We start from the raw sequence: 23267 nt of genomic DNA on the forward strand, positions 1-23267 counted from the left end.
TCAATTCTTACCCAAAATCAAAACCATGACATCATAGTGAAGTAGTGTGAACGTTACAGAAACAAAACTGTTTCCTGACACAAATGACCACCAGTAACCAGAGGGTGGCGCTCCACCGAAACTAAACTGGAGGTGAAATTAAAGCTTCTCATCTCAAAAAAATTCAAAAACCTCCCCAAAGCAGCCGCTCCGACTCAACAAAGCTGGTTATGGACTCGAGCTTCCGGTAAGCACGACGAATACATCAAAACATTACAGGCAGCGTTTCTAGAAACGTGTCGATTGTCCAGAAAACTTGTTTTGCGCTCAGCCGAGATCTACTTAGGCCGCTTTTTACCCCTAAAGTGAATTCTGACATCATGAGGCAAACCTCCGTCCCAATTTAAAGGCACAGACGTTGGTAGGGACCTGCGCAGCCGTTCTGCACAACTGAATGAATTACACTGAAAACACAACCGACAGGCTGACCAACTATTCAACCTGTAACCAGGTTAATCCATCACTTCGCCGTAATAACGATCTAACCCCCAAGACCTCGACACAATACCCCCTCCCCAACACCCCCCCCCCCCGCATCAACAGTATTTGGGGTCTAGAGAAAATAAAAAGGTTCCTCCCTCCGCATCGCTGAGAAGAGGTAACATTTGGCCACTTTCTCAGTCCGAGTCCTCGGCACGACGTGTCACGAGGACAGTTGTGTTGTAAACAAGCCGGGGCTGATGTGACAGATACCGACGTGTGAGTTTGTCCTGAGAAGAACGGGCTTTTCTCTCTTCCCTTATGGAAATTAATGGAATCGTTCTCTGCACTTGGACTTTTTGCATGTGTTCATATAGTTGTGTACGGAAGTTCTTTTTTCATCTTATAAGAAAATATTTGTGTCAAGTTAAATGAAAATATACAAGTATTAATAGAATAGAATACAGAGCTATATGTTAAAAGTGATAAAAAAACAGCATGAATTTATCTCTTCTCCCTTTTACAAAGCTTCGGTTTTCCTCCTTTTAAAGGAACGGGTTGAAGTCTAGGAGGAATGTCAGCTTCTTGTTTTCAGAGCCGACGGACCGCGTCAAGCGATGGCCTTCGCCTCTGGTAGGAACGCCTCCCAGTACTTCATCAGCTGCAACACAAACAAGTCACACGCTTTCAGGATCATCGTTTGTTAGTTATTCATCTTAGTTTCCCCCTTTTCCTCCCCAACTGTACTTGGCCAATTACCCCACTCTTCCAAGCCGTCTCGGTTGCTGCTCCACCTCCTCTGCGGAGGACTGCAGACTACCACATGCCTCCTCCAATACATGTGGAGTCACCAGCCGCTTCTTTTCACCTGACAGTGAGGAGTTTCACCAGGGGCACGTAGCGCGGAGGATCATGCTGTTCCCCCTCCCCCCGAACAGGCGCACCGACCGACCAGAGGAGGCGCTAGTGCAACGACCAGGACACATCCACATCCAGCTTCCCACCCGCAGACACAGCCAATTGTGTCTGTAGGGACAGCCGACTAAGCCAGAAGTAACACGGGGATTCGAACCGGAGATCCCCGTGTTGCTAGGCAACGGAACAGACCGCCACGCCACCCAGACGCCGACTCATTGTTTATTGAAGATAAAAAAAACAATGAAATAGGAAGTTTGGAATTTTCAGCTGTTTCTGTCCAGCAGACACTCACCTGCTGCTGGGACCGCAGAAGAGCCTCCAGGTACTTGATGATCTGCTTCTGGAAGTCCCTGGCCTTCTCTTTCTGCAGGGGGACAAACACATCAGTCAGTGATGACACCAGCACATCAACACCATCAGGTAGGACGGGAAAGTCAAATATCACAGTAAATATCCACCAGTACCTCAAACCGCAGCACTTCTTTGCGCACAGTTGCAGACACTCTGTCGAAGTCTCTTTCATACTGGGTCACCTTGGCCTCCCACTGGGGAGGCAGACAAAACCAGCTTAGAGTTCAAATCAGGACGGGGCAATAATTCAACGTTATTATCTGTCTTTTCAGTGGTGCTGTACAGGGATGAAACTGAGATGTTGTCGTATCATGATACACAATTCTGTTGTCTAGATTAGAAACTTCTCACAAAATGAGATGTGAACTATCTGAGAGTCTGTGATCAACCTCAGCTGGACTCTTACACGTTTGCATATGTAGGCAGACGTCATGGTATATATCAACATCACTTAAATTCACTGTGAGTATCATTATATTTTCTTCTTTGATTCTTCCGGTGTGGGAGGATGGCGGCGCGGACTCGTGTTTACGGCGGCCTCACCCAGTGCCGACTATGCAGTGTGTTTGTCCAGGTCTACGTCTGAGTTTGTGTCATTGTGTGAAGAACTTACGAGGATTTATGTCTGTGATCATTGATTTCATTTGATGGCGGGGAGAGCTGGTGTTTGATCGGCTGGGAGAGCGGGGCAGGCTAAGCTAACTGTAGCCCATGCAGACTGGCAGTTCTGATAATACCGAGGGTGGTCTGGCGGCGGCCTCGCCTAGCGTTGATTGTACAGTGTTTTTGTCTGCGTCTGCGTTTGTGTCATGGTGTGGAGGGCGGGGAGGTGTGTCAAAGGTGTCTGGCTGGGAGAGCTAGTGCTGGATCGGCTGAGGGAGCCTGGTCTGCTGCGTCCTGTGGGCCCAGAGACCACGGCCCTGACCGGAGCTGTACCTGAAGAGGAAACAAGGGCGGTCTGACAGGATGCGGAAGCAGGGCAGGCTAAGCTAACTGCTAGCCCATGCAGACCGGCAGTTCCGACAGTCATCCTGGCTGGCGTTCGTTCTCCTGGACAGGGAATTTTTTGAATGTGTTGCAAATTTACTGAATGGACTGTGGTGTTGACTGTGTTTTTGTTTTCTCTCGTTTTGTATGTTTTTGGGAGGTTTTGGATATGGTTTTGTCTGTTGTGTTGTACTGCTGTGGGCTGGGAGAAACGAAATTTCGTCTCTTTTCTGTATGCAAGTACATGAGTGAGATGACAATAAATTATTCCTGATTTTGCATAGCGCCCAGTACCGTCAATTCAACCCATAATTTAGCCACGAACCCTCTCTGTTCAGAGAACACCATCTGTCAGTTGTTCACTGGACTGAGAAAGGCACAGAATCTTTGTCTTTTGATTGAACTAATTGAGCATTTCAACATGAAAATTTACACCTTTTTAAGAGTGGAAGCAGAGGCTCTGACATCGATTCCTCATCTAAACGTTGACAATGGAGGAAGGAAAAAAAACCATCTTATCAAACAACCTGGAGCAGGTTTGATATGATGCTGCAGGTTTGATAAGATGTGATGTGACTATATTGCTGCCTGCCATCAAACCTGTAGCACCTTATCAAACCTCTGCAGCATCTTCAGGTGTTAGTCTGTGACTGCAGTCTGAGTAGCCATACCTCAGAGATCTCCTCCTTAACCAGCTGCAGCTTGTCCGGTTTGTTGGCCCACAGCAGTTTGGCCTCGCTCTCCCGTTTCTTCTGCAGCATGGCCTGGCCATCCTGCCAACGCTGCCATGCCCTCATCCGCTGATCAAACGCCCCCTGGAGGATGAAAACCCACACAGAGGAACAATGAGAAAGAGACACCCCCGTCTAAAGACCAGTGAGGTGCACAGCGACGGACACCCAAACCTGCTGCAGGGAATCTGTTGTCTTCATCCTCTGAGACGGAGACACAAAAGCTTCACGCTAACCTAAATCACCACATTACACCTTGTGTCTACAGCCTCCTACAGACTGTGTGATTTGGGCCGTCTCAGATGAAAGATGACTAAACGTGGCGATATCTTTGGTCGTGGCTCCAAAACGGTGGTCCTACGTCACACTGTGAGACAGGTTCAAAGACGGCCGTTATTACGGTCGTGTGACCAAAGATAACCTGGGACAAAAGTCTGACAGGGTCAGAAATGTAGGATGACCATCTCGCACTGTGACTGCTGCTACAACCTACGTGTACTAACAGTCTACATACATCACACTTGATGTTGTACCCGAGTTTATTAGGTCCATATCGCACAGTGTGGCTTGCAGTAAACTTATAGGACTGCTAAAATCACACAGTGTGTAGGAGCTTTAGCAAAGTCACGACAGTGAAGAGCTGATCAGGCCTCTGGTGTGAGGAGCAGTACTGTGGTCACGACACACACTCTAAATGAATGATAGAATATGAATGATGATGTGTACGGAATATTTGGGTGGATGTTGTGTTCTCCGTACCCGCACAGCACTCAGCAGGCGGATGTAGTCTGCGAGGAGTTCAGCAAGGGTGAATGAGTCGTTGGAGGCCTGCTCCTGGTGGAGCTGCTCCATCTTATCCTCTACCTCAGCCAGCTGGGAGAGGGCGCGGGACAGGGCGGTGTTGTCCTCCGCACTGCCCAACATGGCCGTGCTCTTGGCAAAGCTTGCAGTGTTCAGTGACAGCTCTGCAGGGGAGAAGGTGTTAAAGGTCAATGCCAAAACAGGTAAATAACACAGAGCAACCAGCAGGCCAGCTTCCTGTAACAAGGCCAGATCAGCCATAATGTGTAGCACGGTGTATTAGTTTATAGTATATGTAGTGTGGTTCTCTGATTGGTTGAAATAATTGTCTGTATTTATGCTACAATCAAAGGTGGATTTTATTTAATCTAAGGGTACAATGCAAGTCCTCTAGGGGGCAGAATGAGCACAAGATGGGATGACTGAAGTTCATTTATTCATGACAGAAGAGTAAATACACAGTGATAACTGATGTTGAATTTCACTCATATCTGTGGTCTGTCTTTCTATGGGTCCTGACTGGGGGTGGGACGATATGAAGATTTCATGTCACGATTATCCCGGCCAAAATGGCTGCAATTCACGATATTATCCCCGCAATCATCAAAATATGCTTACAACTCTTAAAATGGCACTAAAAAATACTGGAATCACTTCACCTTACATTTTGCTAAGAATTTTTTTTTTATTGCATCACAGACAGGACACGCATCTGTTTGGCTGGACCGGCCAGCGGGGTCAGCCCTACCAACGCCCATGTCCCTGACTGACTGACTGAGTGATCATAGTTAGTGACTTACTGAATGACTGACTGTTTGACACATTGGACCACTGGATCAGGTGACCAACGACGGTTCCAAATAGCCACACACAGACTGAAAATTATTCCTGTCTTCAGAGCGTTGGTGGTAACCGAAGCACATTTATAAGGGGTGTCACGCCCGGACTTTAGGGTGATCATGGCAGCAGTGACTGTAGCCAGGTAATTACCATCCATCCATCCATTATCCAAGCCGCTTATCCCACCAGGGTCGCAGGATTCTGGAGCCTATCCCAGCAGTCACTGGGCAGCAGCTGGGAAGACACCCTGGACAGGCCGCCAGTCCATCACAGGGCCAACACATTCACACCTAGGGAAAATTTAGTACGGCCGATTCACCTGACCTACATGTCTTTGGACTGTGGGAGGAAACCAGAGCACCTGGAGGAAACAATTGCCCCACTCTTCTGAGCCGTCCCGGTTGCTTCTCCACCCCCTCTGCCGATCTGGGGAGGGCTGCAGACTACCACGTCTCCTCCGATACACATGGAGTCGCCAGCCGCTTCTTTTCACCTGACAGCGAGGAGTTTTTCACCAAAGGGATGAAGCACATGGGAGGATCTGACTATTCCCCCCAGTTACCCCTCCCCCCTGAACAGACACCCCAACTGACCAGAGGAGGCGCTAATGCAGCGACCAGGACACATACCTTCATCCGGCTTCCCACCCGCAGACATGATCAATTGTCTGTAGGGACGCCTGACCAAGCTGGGGGTAACATAGGGACTCAAACCAGCAATCCCCATGTTTGTAGGCAACGGACTAGACCACCACGCTACCTGGATGCCCCCTTAAACTAGGTTTTAACCTAGTTTTAATCAACATCCTTTTTTAGTGAAACACAAAGAAGACTATTGCCAACACCCAGCAGGTCATGACAACTTCATCTCCTACAGCCAACAAAACCTCCTCCACCATCACACTCGTCACACTGGGATCCGGCGGGACTATCTGGATCCCATGACGGAGGGAAGAAGGACACCCCTCCTTCACAAACTAACTAGCAAAAAAACGGCAGGACAGTCTAATCAGCCAACCGATGAAACACTCACCTGATCCTGCAGAAAAGACAAATGGGGAAAAAAGTCTCCTAAGTTAGAAACAGAGTACAGTCCAAACTCCGCACCCTACACCCGATCTGTTTGCGGTAGATGTCAGTCACCCGTGCACAAGCATAAACAATTTACGGCACATAACTCCCAGCATGCAGTGCAGAGTCCCTCACGTGAGGACATTCACAATTATCCCGTTAATGGAAATTCACCACGATCAACTTTCCGTGTTTTTTTTATCACGATCCACAATAAAATCCTATATCGTCCCATCGCTTGTCCTTACCACCACTAAATATGTTCTGTCCTTGTGTAAAGCCTGTTAATGACAGGAAGAGATGTTTAGACTCCACCAGATCTACCTGTCCACAGCTCAACTCAGGCCGTCCTTACAATGTCCAGTTTCATGTCTGACTATGAGTCTACTGATCTGCAGTAAGATGACTTACATATCGAAGTATCTGAGGTCAGAATGTGGAGCGGGACCCTGAATGTAGCAGGTTTTATGTGTGAAGGGTATGTGTTCTGCCTGTCCTCCCTCCTAGTGCAATTGAAGCGATTTTAGATGGAGCTGTGAGCATACAGAGTTTCCAGATGGTAATTGAGGACATGGCTGACCTTTCCTGTGGCCCACCAGTGACTCCACCAGTGCATGGAGCTTCCTGAACATCTGGTCTGCAGACTCCACCTCTTGCAGCTTCTCCTCAAACCACTGCATCAAACCAGAACCACAATCTGTTTCAATTTCTAGGTAGGTTTTCAGACTCCAGATACGGGACTGTATAGGTTAGTTAGTGGGATACTCGTGTGGTTTTCATACCTTCGTCATTTGGTACACACTTTAGGAACCATTTGTTGAGTTGGGATCTTTTTTGGAAGGTGTGAACACTTTAAAACTTAAATTGTGATTTCCCTGATCTGTTCCTCTCTCTGGCAGACAGGACTACAAACCAGGTGTAGCATGACTACAAACCAGGTGTATTAGGACTACAACCCAGGTGTAGCAGCCATTGTGGCTGGTGTGCCGTCAGCTCAGCAGTAAGCAGTTCCACATCGGCATCATGTTTGACTTTTTTTTCCTACTGGAGTTGTTTCCAATACGTACATGTTTGCTGTTGCACCAGTGTTCATCCTACCCAGTCGAAACATTTCAATAGCGGTTTACGGAGACTGGAGAGTGTCTCCAAACATGGTGAAGATGACTGGTGGTGTTATGGAGCCTGATTCCATGATGGATATGAACAAACTAACTGAACAAAATAACTATTCATGGAGAAAGAAATCACGGATTTCAGCTTTAAATTGACCCAGGCTTGCATCAAATTAGTCCATCCATTATCCAAACCGCTTATCCTGCTCTCAGGGTCGCAGGGATGCTGGGGCCTATCCCAGCAGTCACTGGGCGGCAGGCAGGGAAACACCCTGGACAGGCTGCCAGTCCATCACAGGGCCTTACAGATTCACACCTAGGGACAACTTACTACGGCCGAGTCACCTGACCTACATGTCTTTGGACAGTGGGGGGGAAACCGTAGCACCCGGAGGAAACCCACGCAGACACGGGGAGAACATGCAAACTCCACATGGAGGATGACCCCCCAAGGTTGGACTACCCCAGGGCTCGAATCCAGGACCTTATTGCTGTGAGGTGATCACGCTATCCACTGCGCCACCGTGCTGCTATCAGATTATCAAATTATTTGGACTATCAAATTAGTCCAAAAATCAAAAATATTAGCCCAAAAACTCGGGGTCTGGATATATTCCCAACCAAAACTCTGCAGAGACAGTTTGTGGTGTGAAAGCCAATTAAATAAAGTCTGAGCCAAAATAAATAGATGACATGACAGAATGCACTGTGGGTTTCACAGAGAGGTGCTGATGTATTTATTATTTGGTCTTCAGATAAGATTTTACAGCCTCATCAGATCTATCCCTTACTTTTTTCTCCGTGAGAGCCCATGAATCGTATACAGACCGGACCGATACACATTGTGGATTCTGGTTCAGAAATCCTCACACACAACATCTGCCACCTTCCCTCAGCTAGAGGGGGCAGATTGTGAGGACGAGGCTGCCGGCTCCACGTCAGGAATGTGAACTACAGGAACAAGATGGACTCACCACGTCTGACTCGTTCATCTTGATGGTCATCTTACTGACGGCGTCTGTCGCTTTGTTGATCATCTTCAGAAAGCCAGCACCGCTGAAGGCCTGAGTGTTTACTGCTCTGGGCAACTAACCACACACACACACACACACATGTATAAACACATGGTAGTCAGGGTTCGAGTCCTCAGCAGGCATGGGTGCTGTGCAGACAGGAATTTGAGACACCCTCAGACACTTGAAACATCAGTTTAAGTTCCTCATTAATCCAAACGAGGAAGATCAGATAAACATGTTGGCGTGTGTTTAAGTGTCGACCCTGCAGCATGTTGTTCACAATGTTCCCAGTGTGTAAAACTAATTCCAAAATCTGCTTCCATGTTTTCCATATTTGTCTGCTGAACGCTGGGGTGTTGAGGTGGAGCCAGTCCTCCTCCACGCTGGACTCACCTCGTCTCTCTCCAGGAACTCTCTGACGTCAGGGTCTTGGAGGAGTGACGGGTGACACACCACCCTCTGGAGGTACCTGACAGAGGACACAACATGAGCTGCCGTGCTGTATCACCACAAGTATGTTTCTACACTACAACAGCTTCACTAGAGGCCTGCCCCCCCCCCCTTTCTCCCTAGTTGTACCCGGTCAATTACCCCACTCTTCCGAGCCGTGCCAGTCGCTGCTCCACCCGCTCTGCCGATCTGGGGAGGGCTGCAGACTACCACATGCCTCCTCCCATACATGTGGAGTCACCAGCCGCTTCTTTTCACCTGACAGTGAGGAGTTTCACCGGGGGGACATAGCGCGTGGGAGAATCACGCTGTTCCCCTCAGTTCCCCCTCCCCCCCGAACAAGCACCCCGACCAACCAGAGGAGGCGCTAGTACAGCGACCAGGACACATACCCACATCTGGCTTCCCACTCGCAGACACGGCCAATTGTCTGTAGGGACGCCCGACCAAGCCGGAGGTAACACGGGGATTCGAACCGACGACCCCCGTGTTGGCAGGCAACGGAATAGACCGCCACGCCACCCGGACGCCCCTGCACTTTATTCTTTTATATTCTCATAGCTGTATTAAACCTTTTTTACCTTTTGTTTTAGTCCTCTTTTATGAAACACGTTTTTAAAGTATTAAGATGAAGGTGACTGTGAAGGTTTGTTTTGTCAGGACGGTCAGTTTACTGACTGTGAAGGTTTGTTTTGTCAGGACGGTCAGTTTACTGACTGAAGGTTTGTTTTGTCAGGACGGTCAGTTTACTGACTGTGAAGGTTTGTTTTGTCAGGACGGTCAGTTTACTGACTGTGAAGGTTTGTTTTTTCAGGACGGTCAGTTTACTGACTGTGAAGGTTTGTTTTTTCAGGACGGTCAGTTTACCGACTGAGAAGGTTTCTTTTGTCAGGACGGTCAGTTTACCGACTGAAGGTTTGTTTTGTCAGGACGGTCAGTTTACTGACTGTGAAGGTTTCTTTTGTCAGGACGGTCAGTTTACTGACTGTGAAGGTTTCTTTTGTCAGGACGGTCAGTTTACTGACTGTAAAGGTTTGTTTTTTCAGGACGGTCAGTTTACTGACTGTGAAGGTTTGTTTTGTCAGGACGGTCAGTTTACTGACTGTGAAGGTTTGTTTTGTCAGGACGGTCAGTTTACCGACTGTGAAGGTTTCTTTTGTCAGGACGGTCAGTTTACTGACTGTGAAGGTTTGTTTTGTCAGGACGGTCAGTTTACCGACTGAAGGTTTGTTTTGTCAGGACGGTCAGTTTACCGACTGAAGGTTTGTTTTGTCAGGACGGTCAGTTTACCGACTGTGAAGGTTTGTTTTGTCAGGACGGTCAGTTTACTGACTGTGAAGGTTTCTTTTGTCAGGACGGTCAGTTTACTGACTGTGAAGGTTTCTTTTGTCAGGACGGTCAGTTTACTGACTGTGAAGGTTTGTTTTGTCAGGACGGTCAGTTTACTGACTGTGAAGGTTTGTTTTGTCAGGACGGTCAGTTTACCGACTGAAGGTTTGTTTTGTCAGGACGGTCAGTTTACTGACTGTGAAGGTTTGTTTTGTCAGGACGGTCAGTTTACTGACTGTGAAGGTTTGTTTTGTCAGGACGGTCAGTTTACCGACTGAAGGTTTGTTTTGTCAGGACGGTCAGTTTACCGACTGAAGGTTTGTTTTGTCAGGACGGTCAGTTTACCGACTGTGAAGGTTTGTTTTGTCAGGACGGTCAGTTTACTGACTGTGAAGGTTTGTTTTTTCAGGACAGTCAGTTTACCGACTGAAGGTTTGTTTTTTCAGGACGGTCAGTTTACTGACTGTGAAGGTTTGTTTTGTCAGGACGGTCAGTTTACTGACTGTGAAGGTTTGTTTTGTCAGGACAGTCAGTTTACCGACTGAAGGTTTGTTTTTTCAGGACGGTCAGTTTACTGACTGTGAAGGTTTGTTTTTTCAGGACGGTCAGTTTACTGACTGTGAAGGTTTGTTTTGTCAGGACGGTCAGTTTACTGACTGTGAAGGTTTGTTTTGTCAGGACAGTCAGTTTACCGACTGAAGGTTTGTTTTTTCAGGACGGTCAGTTTACTGACTGTGAAGGTTTGTTTTTTCAGGACGGTCAGTTTACCGACTGAAGGTTTGTTTTGTCAGGACAGTCAGTTTACCGACTGAAGGTTTGTTTTGTCAGGACGGTCAGTTTACTGACTGTGAAGGTTTCTTTTGTCAGGACGGTCAGTTTACTGACTGTGAAGGTTTCTTTTGTCAGGACGGTCAGTTTACTGACTGTGAAGGTTTGTTTTTTCAGGACGGTCAGTTTACTGACTGTGAAGGTTTGTTTTGTCAGGACGGTCAGTTTACTGACTGTGAAGGTTTCTTTTGTCAGGACGGTCAGTTTACTGACTGTGAAGGTTTGTTTTGTCAGGACGGTCAGTTTACCGACTGAAGGTTTGTTTTGTCAGGACGGTCAGTTTACTGACTGTGAAGGTTTCTTTTGTCAGGACGGTCAGTTTACCGACTGAAGGTTTGTTTTTTCAGGACGGTCAGTTTACTGACTGTGAAGGTTTCTTTTGTCAGGACGGTCAGTTTACCGACTGAAGGTTTGTTTTGTCAGGACGGTCAGTTTACTGACTGTGAAGGTTTCTTTTGTCAGGACGGTCAGTTTACTGACTGAAGGTTTCTTTTGTCAGGACGGTCAGTTTACTGACTGTGAAGGTTTCTTTTGTCAGGACGGTCAGTTACTCTGATCGTTTCAGAAAGCGACAGACTCGTTGTGATAACCACTGTTCTATCTTGCTCTGCATACTGTTCAGATCAAGGCTTAGTGAGCTTAACTGTCTTTTAGGTTGATAAAGTTGAAGTCGGTAGCGAGCGACAGTGTGTCTGTTTGTCGATGACATGACCTTTGACCTGGAACTCATCAGGCAACAGTTCAAGGGTCGTATTGATGTTGTGATGTGGCCTAGAGTTACGACACAGGCCTGGATTATCTGAGGGCAGCGGAGCTATGTGGGTTGTGCCGGCTGATAAATTAAATGGCACGCTCGCTCTATCCACTGTCCACTAACCCGCTCACCCTCCACGAGGACTTCCTGTTCCCTGGTAACCCATACCACCATACCTCTCCAAAGCTGCCCTCCTCCGCTCTACAAACTCTGCAGATGACGGGTCCTCCTTCCCCACCTTCACCTTGGTCATGCCTGTCAACACAAACACCATTATTCACACAGCTGAACAAGTTTACATTCACTTTATAACAAGTCAACAGAACAAACCCAACTGGCCTACCCAGAATGCTCTTTTCCGGTGGTGGGGGTATGATGAAGCCATTTGCTGAGTGTTTCTCAGAAAGCTTCTCATAAAGACCCAGGAAGTCACTGAACCGTCGCCTCACGGTAAAAGCCTTGGTGCGGAACATGGGCAGCGTGGTCTGACAGACACAACAGGTAGAAAATGTTTCCCCAAAAACCAGAACCCGAATCACCAGAGAGAAGGCATCCACCTACATTCTGGACCTCATGGGCTGGTTTAAAAGTCTGATATGAATTCTGTTGTCTGGTAGAGAGCGAGAGAATTTCCTCCTAAAATAACATCACCAAGTGTTCCTGTCCAGATGTCAGAGATGTGTGTTTACATGTCTGTGACAGACCGACTGATCTGATCTCTGCCTGTTTTCAAGGGCTGCTGACAAAATGTTTTGATTTTTTTGGGATTCCCCCCCCCCCCCCCCCCAGTTGTACCCGGCCAATTACCCCACACTTCCGAGCCGTCCTGGTCGCTGCTCCATCCTCTGCTGATCCGGGGGGGCTGCAGACTACCACGTGTCTCCTCCGATACATGTGGAGTCATCAGCCGCTTCTTTTCACCTGACAGTGAGGAGTTTCACCAGGGGGACGCAGCACGTGGGAGGATCACGCTATCCCCCCCTCAGAGGGGGCGCTAGTGCAGCGACCAGGACACATACCCACATCCGGCTTCCACCCGCAGACACGGCCAATTGTGTCTGTAGGGATGCCCGACCAAGCCGGAGGTAACACGGGGATTCGAACCGCCGAGCCCCATGTTGGTAGGCAACGGAATAGACCGCAACGCCACCCGGACGCCTTGAGATGTTTGAAATTAATAGAACTTACACTCTGTCGGTAACCCTGACAGAGTGTGTGTGTGTGTGTGTGTGTGTGTGTTGATGCTGTATCAGTCACCAGAGTTTACCTGTGTGGACACTCGATAGGCCATGTATGCATTCATACCATCCCCTGTGGGACAAGAGGAGGATAATACGACAGAGAAAAATCAAATAAGCAGAATGGATACAAACATTTTCCCTGAGCTAAGAGGAAACATGTTCTGTGCCTGAGGGCAAAATCAACAGATTGTAGATCTCACCGATTTTTTCAGGGTTGGTAATTGAGATGTTGATATCAAATTTATCTTCCTGTTCTTCTTCTTCCAACTGTAACAGAAACCCAGAATACAAGTCACAACAGTCTGTCTGTCACGCAACACAACAGAGATCTCAGTGAAAAGTCTTGTGTTAAGAGGAGCTGGAAGGGTTTAGCTGCAGCAGGAGAGGACGGGTCAGAACACGGGGAAATATTCTGGGGAAAACAAAGGCAAGCTCATGAAAGGAAGGACAATGATCTAAACACATTTCCATACCCCCCCCCCATTTTATCCCCAGTTGTACTTGGCCAATTACCCCACTCTTCCGAGCCGTCTCGGTCGCTGCTCCACCCCTCTGCTAATCCAGGGAGGGCTGCAGACTACCACATGCCTCCTCCGATACATGTGGAGTCACCAGCCGCTTCTTTTCACCTGACAGTGAGGAGTTTCACCAGGGGGACGTAGTGCATGGGAGGATCACGCTATTCCCCCCAGTCCCCCCCCCCCGACCGACTGACTAGAGAAGGCGCTAGTACAGTGACCAGGACACATACCCACATCCGGCTTCCCACCCATAGACACGGCCAATTGTGACTGTAGGGACGCCCAACCAAGCCGGAGGTAACACGGGGATTCAAACCACCGATCCCCATGTTGGTAGGCAACGGAATAGACTGCCACACTACCCAGACGCCCCGTATTTCCATTTTGAAGACATTTCATGTCTCTGTTCTGTCATCCAGGCAGTCATAGTGACAGGGTAGTGACAGGGTCATTCTACAGGTCGATGCGTACCTCTTCCAGGGAAGCGGACTGTGGTTTGGACAGGGTGGAGGACGAGGCGACTGGTTTGGTCATCATGTTCTTCCTCCTGTCGTTGTGCGGACTGTCCAGAGACAGCTCCACCGTGGCTTCTGTAAGGGAAGACAAACAGAGGATGGGAGGTGATGTCATGACATGCTCCATGTGTAGATGTAGAGGGACACAGATACTCCCCCGCCTCCTCCCCCCTGGTGCTGAACCTGAGTTTGGACAGTGCTGTGTGCCTGGATGGACGTAAGCTGCTGTGCAAGTTATCCATGTGTCCCTGAACCAGTGTCACTGAAACTTAGGGATGGGTACCGAAACCCGGTATTAAACGGGTACCAGTGCTAAACTGTTCAAGACTGTAGTACTGATAAGCTCTGATGTTAACAATTCTGCTATCGGTATTGGAGAAATTAAGAAAATTTCCTCTTTATTTAGGCTACATAAACGTTATCTTGCACCTTCTACCTCACCAACACCGTTTCTAATTTGCAATAAGAAGACGACATTTGTCTGATGCATTTTATTTATTATTATTATTATTTTCACTATTCCCAATCCAGAAGAGAGACCTCTCTCTCTCTCTCGGAGCCTGTCGTGTGTGCAAGTGGAGGGGCGGGGCCAGCTCTCTCTGCCTCTCTGTCACAAACACACACACACACACACACACACACACACACACACACACACACACACACACACACACACACACACACACACACACACACACCAGAAGTCAGGTTATAGGCGCCGGTTCGAATCGCTGGTTCAAATCCCCGTGTTACCTCCGGCTTGGTCGGGCATCCCTACAGGCACAATTGGCTGTGTCTGCGGGTGGGAAGCCGGATGTGGGTATGTGTCCTGGTCGCTGCACTACCGCCTCCTCTAGTTGGTCGGGGCCCCTGTTCGGGGGGGGGGGGGACTGGGGGGAATAGCGTGATCCTCCTGCGTGCTACGTCCCCCTGGTGAAACTCCTCACTGTCAGGTGAAAAGAAGCAGCTGGCAACATCCCTCCACCCCCTCTGGGTGGAGCAGAGATCGGGGCGGCTCGGAAGAGTGTGGTAATTGGCCAGATACAATTGGAGAGAAAACGGGGGGCGGGGGAATAAAAAAGTGCTTCAAATACAGGCAGAGAAATGCAGTTTACAACTGCCTAGCTCATAGTTCTTCTCTCTCTTTTTTTACATTTTTTTCCCCCTTTTTCTTTTTTCTCCCCGATTGTATCCGGCCCCACTACCCCACTCTTCTGAGCCATCCCAGTCTCTGTTCCACCCCCTCTGCCAATCCGGGGAGGGCTGCAGACTACCACATGCCTCCTCCCATACATGTGGAATCACCAGCCATTTCTTTTCACCTGACAGTGAGGAGTTTCACCAAGGGGACGTAGCATGTGGGAGGATCACGCTATTCCTTCCAGTTCCCCCTCCCCCCAGAACAGGCGCCCGGACCGACCAGAGGAGGTGCTAGTGCAGTGACCAGGACACATACCCACATCCCATGTGTCTGTAGGGATGCCCGACCAAGCCGGAGGTAACACGGGGATTCGAACCAGGATCCCCATGTTGGTAGGCAACGGAATAGACCGCCACGCCACCCGGATGCCCCATCTCTCATTGGCTCGTCCACCTCAGGTATGTTATGTATGCTAGCAGCCTAGAGCCCACACAGAGTGAAGTAAATTATATAACCATGGGTTCATGACTAAAAGTAACGCTCTATTGAGACATCTGAAAACAAAGCAATGTTAATTCTGTCTAGTTTGTTTTTTTCTGTTAAAGTAACAAAAAGAACTGATAAGAGTACCATTACAGTACCGGATCGATAAGCAGTATTGGTAAGAGTAGTAGTACCATTAAAATCTTAAAGATACCCATCCCTACTTAAACTAATGACCAAAACCAGGAAGAAACACATGCACAATATTGAGGTCACAAGGAGGGATGTGGAAGCTAATGCAAAAGCATACGGGAAATACCACAGCTGACTTTACTATGTTTCTTTGGTTCGGTTAGTCACTCAGTTCATATCTCAAAAGCATCTCTAGAGTCAAAACTTGAACTCTATCTGCACATCTCTCGCCTAAAATCTCACAAGTCAGTGAATGAGAAAAAACTATGTTCCCACCAGAAAACAGGTCCGCCGCTTCTTCAGAGTGGACTCCATTGGCCTTGGAGGTGACACTGCTGTTGACCACGCTGGTTACCGTGGTAACAGCCTCCTCAGTGAAAATATCAGTTGGTTCCCCGCCATGGCTGTCAATCAAAGGACCTCCCACACCACCAACAGCAGCAACAACACTTCCACCTCCAGCTTTGGCTGTGACTGGTTTGTTTTTCTGTTCAGCTTCGGCACTGGTGGCTTTCTTGGAGGTGACCAGCGGTTCACCGAACAGATCTTCATCGGGATCATCAAAGAGGCTGGTCTGTGGCTGCTTGGCCAGTTTGGTCTGTCGTGATTCTGAGAACAAGTCACTCGGCTCATCTTCAAAGAGGTCGGCCGGTGGTTGGCTGGGTTTCTTAACTTCAGTAGGTGGAGATTCATCAATGAGGTCAACCAAAGGGTCAACAATGGGGTCATGGAAAAGTGGCTGATTTTTGGTATCAGCTGACAAATTGCTGCTAACTTCCACCACTGGAGAACTGGACTCTTCCTTTACTTCCTGTTGTGCATTACTTCCTGTCACATCACAAGCTGGAGGATGTGTTATGCCGCTTGGAAATTCACCTTGTTCTGCTGCTGCTTCCACAGGAACCTCCTCACCCGGTGCCTCGTTTTCATCTCCTGACAGGTCAACAAATTCGTCTGAGTGTTCATCCGAGGGTGTCTCACTTGTGTCTTTCACTTCCTCTGTTATGGTAGTTTCTGCTATGATCGCATGACTTTGGCTATCAGCTCCATTGTTTGTTAGATCAACAAAGTCATCTGGCGATTCAGCGCTGACGTCACTAGCTGGTTTGTTTTCTGATTGGCTGACAAGCTCATGAAGTTGGTCATCCATGGTGTCCTCGGGTTCGTTGGTTGTTGGCAGTGAGGGATCCATGCTGCTCATTGGAGTATTGCTCTAAAGGTTAGTAAGAAAAAAGGAAAGAAAAAAGGAAAGAAAAGAGAAATAAAATATCATCTTCAGAATTCATCACATAGAATTATCTGTCAATATAAAACTGATAAAAGTGTCATCCTTCTCTCATAACTGAAGAAGAATGAGGACTCTGTAACCTTTCCTTTAAAAATGTGTGCTGGGTGCACATTTTACATAAAACAGACAGTAATGTATATAATCCTAGGTTCTCCCAACAGGCCTGAAAATACATAAAATGGCAAACTTCCTGCAGCCCATATTTGTCGGTTCAATGCTCAAAGATATTTTGAGGAAGGTAAATAAAATCAATGAACTTGTTTAGGCTCCAGCTCATGAAGTTAACTGGAAGTGAACTGGAAAACTTTGAAAATGCATTAAAGGAAACGGACTGGAACAAACTACTGTCTGGGGTAGAGTCAGAGACAGACAGCAATGCATTAGTAACCACAATCAAGAACACAATCGATGAATTTACCAGAAAAACCACGACCAAGAAAAGACAGAATAGCCTGCCCTGGCTGAACTCAGATTTATGGAGATTAATGAAACAATGTGACCATGCATTAAAATAGGCTCTTAAATCTGAATTAGAACATGATAGACATACATTTAAATGAGGTAATTAAGAAACTGAGAAAGGCCAAGGCTAACTAATTTGTAAACGTTATTGGTGAGGCAAAAGGCAATGCTAAACTAATCTGGAAACATTAAAAAACTAACAGGGAAAGACCACAAGTCGGGAAAGTACTCAGAACTTGACCCAGATGGAGAGCTGACTCAGAACCCGTACAGATTAGCTGAGGCTTTCAACAACTACTTTATTGACGCTGTTGCTGTGTTAGTGCAGAACTTCCACAACAACCACCTAGCCCCAGTCTCAGAAATTGTCAGTGAGAAGTTTTAATATTAAATACATTTCAGAAATCAAAGTGATCCAGATCATCGACTAACTTAAGATGACTCGACCTACGGACGTATATGGTATGGACGCTGCGATGCTAAAAGCTGTAAAAGAGCCACTGGTACCCCCTATCAGCCTGGAAATTAATTTATCCATTTCCCCAGGGGCGATTCACAACTGTATGGAAAACAGCTATAGTGACACCCATCTTCAAAGCTGGTGATCATAAAGCTGTTTGTAATTACAGTACCATCAGTATATTGCCTGTCATCTCTAAGATTACTGAGAAGTGGGTATCCGAACAGCTCATCTTGCATCCTAACAACAGCCCCTTCTCCCTATGTAGTTTGGCTTTAAAGCAGAACACACTACACAGAGGCGGCAGCTGTTATTTTGTAGAAAACATTAAATTAACAACAGACAAGGGTGGTGTTATTGGAGCTGTATTTCTGGATCTACAGAAAGCCTTTGACACCATTAACCATAACATCCTTATAGTAAAGCTCCCCAGGTTTAACTTCACCCCTAATGCACTCAAGTTCATGAAATCATACCTGGGAAACAGAACTCAATATGTGAGGGTACACCACCAACACTCAGCTTTTGTTCATGTAACAAGTAGTTACTATGTCTCTCATTGTATTGGTTTGCCTTCTTATGAACATAATGTGCAAAAATATATTCGAATGGGTTCGAACCTATGTGTTTTGTTTTTTTTCAGAGGGAATAATCAAATGTCATTTTTGTCCAGTTCTGACAGCCCTACTATGTACATGGCAAAAACAAAGATAAAGCTGCATCAAAACTGCTGTAACGGTACAAGTTTCCACGTGGCTAGTTCAATTCTGCCTTCAACTTAACATTACAAAAACAGTCAGCATGTTTTTCACAAAAAGACCAACCTCAACACGGGAGCCAGACATCACAGTCTGGGGGAAAAAAACTACATGAAGCGGCTGGCAACTCCACATGTATCGCTGGAGGCATGTGGTAGTCTGCAGCCCTCCCCGGATCGGCAGAGGGGGTGGAGCAGCGACCGGGACGGCTTGGAAAAGTGGGGTAATTGGCCAGGTACAATTGGGGAGGAAAAAAAAGGGGGGGGGCTACAGATAGTGTCTGAGGTTAAATACCTTGGCCATCACTGTTGACTCAAATTTGTCTTTCACGTCAAACGTAAAAAAATTTGCAAGGAATGTTCATGATTCAATCTGGCCAATTTCAAATTCACAAGGAACTGCGTGTCCACTAATGCAGCAAAAATGTTCATGAATACAGTGATCCTCCACTCATCGTGTACTGTCTGACACATCGGGGACATGGCAATAAAACCCCTCTAAAGCCCACAGAATCCCTGTACAAACAAACAATACAAACCATAGACAAAAAGTCATAAGGACACCATCATTGCAATATCTTAAAAAAAGCACAACTTACTAAGCTGGGAAAACATGGTTATATATGGTAGATAATGTGTCTCGTTTCCAAGGCATTACAAAATACGGCTCCTCCACCACTCCGTGCTGACATTATGTTAAAAACCAGTCGAACTACTAGAACAACGACTAGAGGAGATTGTGTTGTCCCACGAAGACAAAGAAGTTTTGGCCAATCTGCTTTTTCTGTCAGAGCCTCTCAGGATTTGAACAACTTACCACAACACAAAACTGTGTCAACCACCATTCCTCCTCTACAACATGGAGTGCCTGGTTTATCAGAAATCAAACTTGTGAACACTAGAACAGTGAGGTGTTTGTGTCGTTTGTCTTGTCAGCTATGCTTCTTGTCTGTGTAGCGCAGGCTCTGTTCGTATCTGCACCGCTTTTATCAGCGGTTGTGTTTTCAATGTTTCTATTCTAAAGCTTTGTGCGTTTAACTGTTGCCTGCCCGGGGACTACAGGTGAAAGTTGGCCTTTCTGGCTAATGCTGGCATATTTTCAGAAATGTTATTAACGTGCACCGTCAAAGTAATATGACACTTTGGATGTTCACTACGTACGTACACACCATGCATGTTCAGTTGGGATGCTGCATGTTCACTGCCCCTTTTGGGCATAGTGCATGAGGCGAGGCCGTTTGCCGTCATTATGCTCTCCACTCACTGGTAGGTGAAGGCTGGAATGATCAGACTTAATTCGCCATATTGTGTACGACTCATCCGTGATTACAGTCGGTCTCAGTGACTGTCCCACTATCGGTGAGAAAGGTGCAGACAGCCGCAACCTTGTGTTACTGGAAAGTGCAGTATTTACTGCTACTTCTTCTTCTTGTATTTCATGGTGGGTGGCAACTAGCGTTTAAGGTGCATTACCGCGGGTGGGCCAGAATACTGAAGGGTGACAGGCGGGGGGGGGGGTAAATAAATACACAGCAGCAGCAGCAGTTCTGGTGGGGTGCCCCTCCCGGACTATTGGGGAGCTGAGGCAACTCTTTCATCCGCCCTCGGCGCTCTCACTTCAGCCCGGGCACTTCCGGGTTCTGGTCAGCTGACCGCAACCCACGCTCCCAGGACACGTGACTGAACCAGTCTGTGACCCGTCGGTACACATGACGGAGTTCACGCGCTCCTGTCACCGTAAGTGGGGAACGGGGGAGGGGGGGGGAGCAGACACGCGCCACACGCGTACTCGACTCGCGCGGTCCTGAAACACCTCCAGCCGGAGCGAGCGAGTCGCGCGTGGGGACGTTCACGCGGACGTCGGCAGATTAGATGGAGTTTCGGCTGACGCGGGAAGACGTCCCACCGACACGCGACGTCAACAGGAAGCCGCGTAACGTCGCGTGCTTCGTTTGACCCGAGCTCGGCAACTCCCCGCACGTGACTCAATGTGGCGCACGGAGTCGGTAACGGGTTTGAACGGGGTGGGGACGGGATGGGGGAACCGGGGCGAACCGGGGAGGGGGGACCGGGGAGGGGGGACTGGGGCGAACCGGGGAGGGGGGACCGGGGCGAACCGGGGGGGAGGGGGGACCGGGGAGGGGGGGGACCCAAACCCAAATAAACAACAAACAAAACAGCAGCCGCTTTTCCAGAACCGCCGGCGGAGTTCGGCCAACGTCTTCCCGGGCGGCGCAGCTGTGACGGCGGCATTCGACGGCTGATAAACAGCCGACTCTTCCCTCACTCTCGGTTACCAGTCGGCCGAGTGGGATGAAGTTCGCGGCCCGGTGGGTTCCGAGACCCCCGGCCCAAGCCGAACCACCCGCTGGTGGGCGTCTATTCCAACCGGTTCGGCGCGGGGACGTGCCGCTAGCCGGCCGCCCTCCCGTGCCAAGTTAGCTCGCTGCTATTAGCAAAGCCGCACGCACACCACCGCACTCACCGCGCCCGTGAAGAAGTCCTCTCCTTCATCCTCCTCACCCTCCTCCTCCTCCTCCTCCCCGTGGGCTCCCACGTCGGCCTCCAACGGCTCCTGCTCCTCCGAGTCCGGGAAAGGAGGAGGGCTGCGCTCCGAACTGGTCGCCATCTTCGAATCCGTCTCACCGCCGCGGAGAGGGAGCGTCAGCCAGCCCGACTCGGCTCTGCTTCCGCTACCGCGGGGCGGGAACCTCGAGCCGCGTCACAGATGGTGCGGGCGGGCGCGCGGCGGCACCTCCACCCTGCAGCGCCCTGCCTGCCTGCAGCCTGCAGCCTGCCTCCACCCTGCACCGCCCTGCCTGCAGCAGCCTGCAGCCCCGCTGGGCAGCACCACGGGCTGTTTGTTAGTTAAGGAAGTGTTTTTGTTTTGCAGGAACAATGGCAACTGGTTTCACAACTCTCAGTAACTTGGTTACTGGTGCAGTTTAGGGAACTGCTCCTTAAGTCAACTGGGGTGAAATGAGAAGTACTAAGCCTGAAACAGAGCTACACTTCCTCACCAAATGTGAAAAATGCAAACATCTTAGAGAAGCACATTTTGAACAATTCCAACTAATAACAAAAAGGTTTCTTAACCTAGCAGGTGAAGAAAAACTACCAGTCCTACTAGGGGAAGACTCAAAGAACTGTAAGTTAGCAGCAGTCCATATTGCTGCCTGCCAGAAAGTGAGGAACAGTCTATATTGCTGCTTGCCATAAAGTGAGGGACAATTGAATGTAAGTTAGCAGCAGTCTATATTGCTGCCTGCCATAAAGTGAGGAACATTGAGTGTACGTAAGTTAGCAGCAGTCTATATTGCTGCTTGCCATAAAGTGAGGAACATTGAATGTAAGTTAGCAGCAGTCTATATTGCTGCTTGCCATAAAGTGAGGGACAATTGAATGTAAGTTAGCAGCAGTCTATATTGCTGCCTGCCATAAAGTGAGGAACATTGAATGTAAGTTAGCAGCAGTCTATATTGCTGCCTGCCATAAAGTGAGGAACATTGAATGTACGTAAGTTAGCAGCAGTCTATATTGCTGCTTGCCATAAAGTGAGGAACATTGAATGTAAGTTAGCAGCAGTCTATATTGCTGCTTGCCATAAAGTGAGGAACATTGAATCTAAGTTAGCAACAGTCTATATTGCTGCCTGCCATAAAGTGAGGAACATTGAATGTAAGTTAGCAACAGTCTATATTGCTGCCTGCCATAAAGTGAGGGACATTGAATGTAAGTTAGCAGCAGTCTATATTGCTGCTTGCCATAAAGTGAGGAACATTGAATGTAAGTTAGCAGCAGTCTATATTGCTGCCTGCCATAAAGTGAGGAACATTGAATGTAAGTCAGCAGCAGTCTATATTGCTGCTTGCCATAAAGTGAGGAACATTGAGTGTAAGTTAGCAGCAGTCTATATTGCTGCTTGCCATAAAGTGAGGGACAGTCGCCTGACACACGTTGTTGCTGCTATATTCGATGACGGTACGTTCTTTTGTTTTGTACTGTGTTTCTCTGCTGTACTGTGTTTCTTTGCTGTACTGTGTTTCATTGCTGTACTGTGTTTCTTTGCTGTACTGTGTTTCATTGCTGTACTGTGTTTCTCTGGTGTATGTTTGTTTTCAGTGGGGTTTTCCAGTTGACGTTTGGCTTTTTCAGTGTTTGGACGCTTGCTTTTGGCAATATTTAGTACATTGTTACGTCATGCCAATAAAGCCGTTTGAATTTGATAAGGGAGGTCCCCGAAAGTTGAACCAGTTCACCTGGACACGTTTATATGGGAGGTGGAGATGGAACAAGTCAACCGAGTAGAAAGACGACGGGAGCATGTACTGAGGACAGAACAGGTCCATATTAGCCTAAACTAAACCTGGGTGATTAGCCAGCGTGGGAGAGCTGTAAGCTCGATGGTGTTGAAACGCTGCAGAGTGGAAAAGTACAGCAGCGCCTTTGCCTTCCTTTCTGGACAATCAGCTTCCACAGTACTGACACTCCTCACCAGTAGGTGGCGGTAATGCAGTTAAACTCCAACAATCATTCAGACAGCAGACCAGACATTTTAATC

The 23267-nt window shown here is 48.0% G+C and overlaps 1 protein-coding gene across 1 annotated transcript; it reads right to left on the reverse strand.

The window, feature by feature from the left end:
- Positions 1–575: 575 nt before the first annotated feature.
- On the reverse strand, positions 576–21388 carry snx1a (sorting nexin 1a). Its single transcript, XM_056281151.1, has 15 exons — positions 21192–21388; positions 16016–16952; positions 13880–13998; positions 13088–13154; positions 12914–12957; positions 11990–12131; positions 11823–11901; positions 8679–8754; positions 8244–8357; positions 6738–6831; positions 4206–4411; positions 3387–3530; positions 1842–1922; positions 1670–1741; positions 576–1120 (listed from the first exon to the last, which is right to left on the reverse strand). The coding sequence occupies exons 1-15, from the start codon at positions 21333–21335 to the stop codon at positions 1070–1072; spliced, it is 2370 nt and encodes a 789-aa protein (XP_056137126.1). The 5' UTR covers positions 21336–21388; the 3' UTR covers positions 576–1069.
- Between the last annotated feature and the right edge of the window lie 1879 nt (positions 21389–23267).

Source organism: Lampris incognitus, chromosome 6, assembly GCF_029633865.1.
Source record: "Lampris incognitus isolate fLamInc1 chromosome 6, fLamInc1.hap2, whole genome shotgun sequence".
In the NCBI taxonomy this organism is placed as follows: Eukaryota; Metazoa; Chordata; class Actinopteri; order Lampriformes; family Lampridae; genus Lampris; species Lampris incognitus.

Excerpts from the sequence above, each read along its gene's own strand:
- snx1a (XM_056281151.1), bottom strand. The coding sequence starts at position 21,335 with ATGGCGACCAGTTCGGAGCGCAGCCCTCCTCCTTTCCCGGACTCGGAG. Across the intron at positions 3,531-4,205 it reads GCCTGCTGAGTGCTGTGCGG|GGGGCGTTTGATCAGCGGAT; the intron begins GTACGGAGAACA and ends TTCATCCTCCAG. Across the intron at positions 1,121-1,669 it reads TTCTGCGGTCCCAGCAGCAG|CTGATGAAGTACTGGGAGGC; the intron begins GTGAGTGTCTGC and ends TTTGTGTTGCAG.